This window comes from Aplysia californica, unplaced genomic scaffold (assembly GCF_000002075.1).
Source record: "Aplysia californica isolate F4 #8 unplaced genomic scaffold, AplCal3.0 scaffold00024, whole genome shotgun sequence".
Taxonomy (NCBI): Eukaryota; Metazoa; Mollusca; class Gastropoda; order Aplysiida; family Aplysiidae; genus Aplysia; species Aplysia californica.
In genome coordinates, this window is record NW_004797294.1 from 1,270,686 (window position 1) to 1,275,342 (window position 4,657).

Below are 4,657 nucleotides of genomic sequence, written 5' to 3' on the forward strand. Positions count from 1 at the left end.
TACTACGTTTGTATATGTTTAATGCGAATTTGATTTAGAAAAATTTGCATACTTCTATTGAAAATACATTTTATATGTAACATTAAATCCCAATTGACGAGGCACATCTTTAGCATATTATAAGCTGATGTCGTGCTGGACTGAAAAGCAGATGTCCCTGGTTCGCATCCCCGATGGGGTGCTCTGCATTTAGGTATTATGAGGGGTAGGGGGGGGGGCAGGGAGTGTTACAGGCTTTCCATCCATCTGGCTCGGTCCTATCAGAGATGTACATTACGTCTTGAGATCCCGCCTCTTAAATAAGCCTTAAAGGGGGCGTTAAGAACTAAATACTAAAATGTTGTGCTCACGATCGTTTATAATTTTTTTTCTATTAATCTAAGGTTAAAGGGAAAAGGGCACATGGGAAAAAAGTGATTCATACAATAACAGAAATCTGCGTTGTTATTCATTATCTGTTTCATGCTCTCTCTGCTCTAAATGTACGTTCCTGCTAGAAAGAGCGATGAAACAACTCATACTCCCTCAGATGCAAGAGTAGACTCCAGTTAGAAAGAACGATGTTATAACACACATTTATATGATATTGGCTTCCCCCCCCCCCTTGCCTTATTCTATCCTCGCTCAGATCCGAGTGTACGCCCCTGACGACCGCCTCAGCCAAGCTCACTACGCCCTGCAGGTCGCCAAACACACAGTGGACGACTTTGAGGGCAGGCTCAAGATAGACTACGTGCTCCCAAAAGTTGGTGAGTTAATCCAGATTACAACTTTTAAAATATGAAATAAGCAATCTTACCCCCCCAGTAACACAGTGCCCCTTATTACGCTCGACTGACACGATGTACATACTTTAGGAGGCCGGTATCGATCCTGTTTATTAGGGTCAACTAGGGCTGAGAGGAGATACGACGTACTAGCAGAAGGACCAACATATGGGACAAAAATTATCCCCACATGGGAATCCAGCTCAGATTTTCTTCGTACAATGGCGAAGCGTCTAACCCCTACACCATAGGTGCCAGGGAATTTCTTCCTTCTGTTTCCAGAGTGACTCATATCGCTTATACAGGCAAGAAAGTGATGATTCAAAATAGATGCATCATTGCTTGTCCAATTATTCACATAGTACCACTCTATATAGTAAAAATAAATGTGTCCTGTTTGGTTCCACCTCATGTTTCATAATTCCCCAGGGCGGTGTTAGTGGTTCAGTGGTTAGGCTACCCGACTCGTAATCGTGAGATCGCGGGTTCGGGGGTTCGAGACTCATTCGTGTCCTTAAGAAAAAGCACTTCACATAAAAATCCCCCCTTTTATTGACATTAAGTAAAACCCATGAAAGCAAAATCACTGCAACCAAAGTGAAATGTCTCCACAAAACCCTTAACATCACAAGACGAGACTGGCAGAAAAAGTAAGAAGTAAGAGCAGTTATTGGCAGTGAGTCCTGCCTGCATTACGTAGAAATACAGAGAATTAAAAAATGGTTGGGCCACCTGTTACGTATGTCACCTGATCAGCCAACCTCGAGAGCCTACAACACCAAGCACTCAGGCTATAAAGAAAGAAGAAAGCCACGCAAAAGGTGGATTGAAGGTGTCAAGGAAACCTTCAGAAAACATAATATCACAAATCACAACAGAAAATGCTGCGGAGCTGGCCTACCATAGAAAACGACATCTTCCCCTCGACGCTTAACGGCAAAAGTAAAAGTAAAGTAAAAGTATAGTGAGTATTGACTCGATCCTATCAGAGATGGACGTTGAATTCGTATGTGTTGCCTCTGAAATAACCTGACAGTGGGGCAATGGACATTAAACCTAAATACTTTCAATCTCAATTTTTGATCCTCAGACTTGGTTGCGATCCCAGATTTTTCGTCCGGCGCCATGGAAAACTGGGGCCTCATCACGTTCCGAGAGACGGCGCTGTTGTGTGACCCAGATAGTGTCTCAGCCAACGCACAACAGAGGGTAGCCGAGGTTGTAGTTCAGGAACTAGCACATCAGGTGAGGCTCTTATTGTATAATTTTTACATCTTTACGCCCCTGTTGAGACAATTTAGGTTACGTAGGAGGCGGGCTTCGACCACGCCTGTCAGGGCCAACCCTTGCTAAGAGGAATACAACATTTCAGCGGAGAGACTTAAGTGCTGGATACAATTTCTTCCCAATTTGGGGATCGAACTGGGGTCTCCTGCGTGCGATGGGGAAGCGCCTAATCGCTACAACAAACATGCCGATCATAGGGTGTGTCATTTTTAGATAGTGTTTATGAAGTAGAACATAGCTTGGGTGATTTAGATAGTGGTTCATGAACTATAACATCGCGTTCGTGTCTCAGATAATGGTTCATAAACTAGGATAGGATAATTGTTGGTCAACTGAAATGTGTTTGGTTGTATTGCAAATGAGCGCTAAATTCGGAGGTTCTACCTCACAACCTTCACATTTAACAAAGGGCTGAAAATCATGCTTCTCCCTTTCTTATTTTTAAGTCATTCCCTTCCACCCATACCCTCATCCCCACCTCCACCCCATTTTTTTCTTTCAGTGGTTCGGTAACTTGGTCACAATGAACTGGTGGAATGACGTGTGGCTCAACAAGGGTTTTGCGAGCTATATGCAGTACGTGGGGACCTCTACCAAACAACCGGCATGGGATATGGTAAGGAAGTATACACACATCTGAAACTTAATAGGCCTACTAACTGTTTAACGAGAAAAGAATCCGCCTCCATACTCATTTTTAAAACGACATAATATGTTGTCATGTTTCTGGAAAACTTTGTCATACTGTTTGCCAGGCCACAAAAATCCAAAACTAACTTTTCCAATACTCCGTAGAAATGAGCCGTGTGGCTTAAGCAAACAGACTATTCGAAATTCTCTCTCTGTCTCACTTGACTTTAAAATCCCTCGCACTCATTGTTTTTTTTTCACCCCAAAACTTTGGCTGAGGTTATTTCTTGGTTGACCAAAAATGTGATAAGACTTCATTTTTAAATAATGCCTTCAGATTCTGTAAGTCAGGGGCTTTGACAAACCTAGTTCACGGCTACGTCCTGGGACAGACTTCTATGCTGTTGTCGGAACTGACGCGCGAATGGATTTCCCATTTCACATCGTTTTGTTAATGCTAACTCCCTTCCTTAATGGCTTTCTGACAGACATCATCTTACCTCGAACGGTTTGCACCATCCCGAAATTTATCTTTTAGAGTATGCACTAGATCTAGATCTGGAATCAACTCCTACTCCCCGCAAAAACAAGCTTGAAGCTTCCTTTCAGACTTGAGTTCAGGAAGGGTTCATTTTCTAACGTTAAGGGCCTTTTCGAGGTTGCTCCCAGACATGGCTGATACAGCGGTGCTCGTCTGACCAGTTCAAATTTGAGCACAGATTGTTACGTCCGATTATTCAAATATAATTTCTCACAAACTTTGTGCAGATCCATGCAAAATTAATTGATTTCTCGCGGTCATCGATTATGGGACAGTAGGTACTTTTTTTCGTGGCATAATTTAACAAAGCATCACCGCTTCTCAACATTTGAAAAAAAAACCATTGGACATATTAAGAGACTGTTAACATCTCAAACTTTTTCTTTCTCCCCTACAGATGTCACAGATTGTTCTAAACGATGTTCATAGGGCCATGGTGGATGACGCTCTTCTGACCACACATCCTATTGTTGTTGACGTCACGTACCCGGATGAGATTTCTGCAATCTTCGATACCATTTCATACCAGAAAGTAAGTACATTCTGAATGTATAGAATAACAAATATTATGTTAGTAAGTGAAATATTAAACGAAATCACAAAGACATTCGGCAAAGCATATTATACAATTCAGTTGTGAGGAGGATTTTGTTTGTGTGTTGCTCGTACTTTGAGATCAAGAAAAAAAAATACAACGTTAAGTAAAAAGTGTAGAATGCAAAACAAAGTTTATGACACTTTTTCACCCCCCCCCACCCTTCCTCGCATATTCCTAACATGTTAGACCCTTAGCAGACAGGCCACTTCCACCTTATCTTTTCGGACCATTTCAGGCTAAGTGGGGGACAACATCCCAGGAGACTAACGGATACACGTCAGAATAATATCTCCTTTTTTAGGTTTAGTAAGGTTTTACGGCGCTCGCAACTGCACACGGTCATACGAGTGCCAGAATAATATCTCCAAGCGGAATCGACCTTACGTCTTCTGTGTGCAATGATGACAGACCTAAGTGTACAAATAGCCACACAAGAATGTCTAATAAGTTATAGTAAGACCTTTACGGTGGGTGCTCGCATCTGCATAAGGTCATATGAACACGACTATTATAGTCTACACAGTTTTGCAAATTGAAAGGCATGGTAATATTATAGTAGCTCGGATATTCAGCCTAAAACTGGTTTTTGCTAGGTGGCTTATTTAATGTTTTTGAAAGAGTTCCTGTTAATTTTGTTCAAATCCTCTTATAGGTGTCGGGTCATAATCAATGGAACTAAAAAGGAAAAATATTTTACTTTGTACTTTGATGGTGCCCGAATGTCTGTGAGAAATGTGGTGATGATGATGATGATGATGATGATGATGATGATGATGATGATGATGATGATGATGATGATGATGATGATGATGATGATGGTGGTGGTGGTGGTGG

General features: G+C 41.7%; 2 protein-coding genes across 2 annotated transcripts in view; both read left to right on the forward strand.

Annotated features, from left to right (window-relative positions):
• The window catches only part of LOC118477198 (endoplasmic reticulum aminopeptidase 2-like), a gene marked incomplete in the record, with an annotated part of 6,726 nt that extends 3,085 nt beyond the window's left edge, over positions 1 to 3,641 (forward strand). Inside the window, 5 exon segments of the mRNA XM_035972781.1 lie at positions 629 to 749; positions 1,858 to 2,012; positions 2,557 to 2,670; positions 3,022 to 3,026; positions 3,623 to 3,641. Coding sequence (XP_035828674.1) covers positions 629 to 749; positions 1,858 to 2,012; positions 2,557 to 2,670; positions 3,022 to 3,026; positions 3,623 to 3,641 — 414 coding nt within the window.
• The window catches only part of LOC118478659 (glutamyl aminopeptidase-like), a gene marked incomplete in the record, with an annotated part of 6,262 nt that continues 5,238 nt past the window's right edge, over positions 3,634 to 4,657 (forward strand). The window contains 1 exon segment of the mRNA XM_035972688.1: positions 3,634 to 3,757. Coding sequence (XP_035828581.1) covers positions 3,659 to 3,757 — 99 coding nt within the window.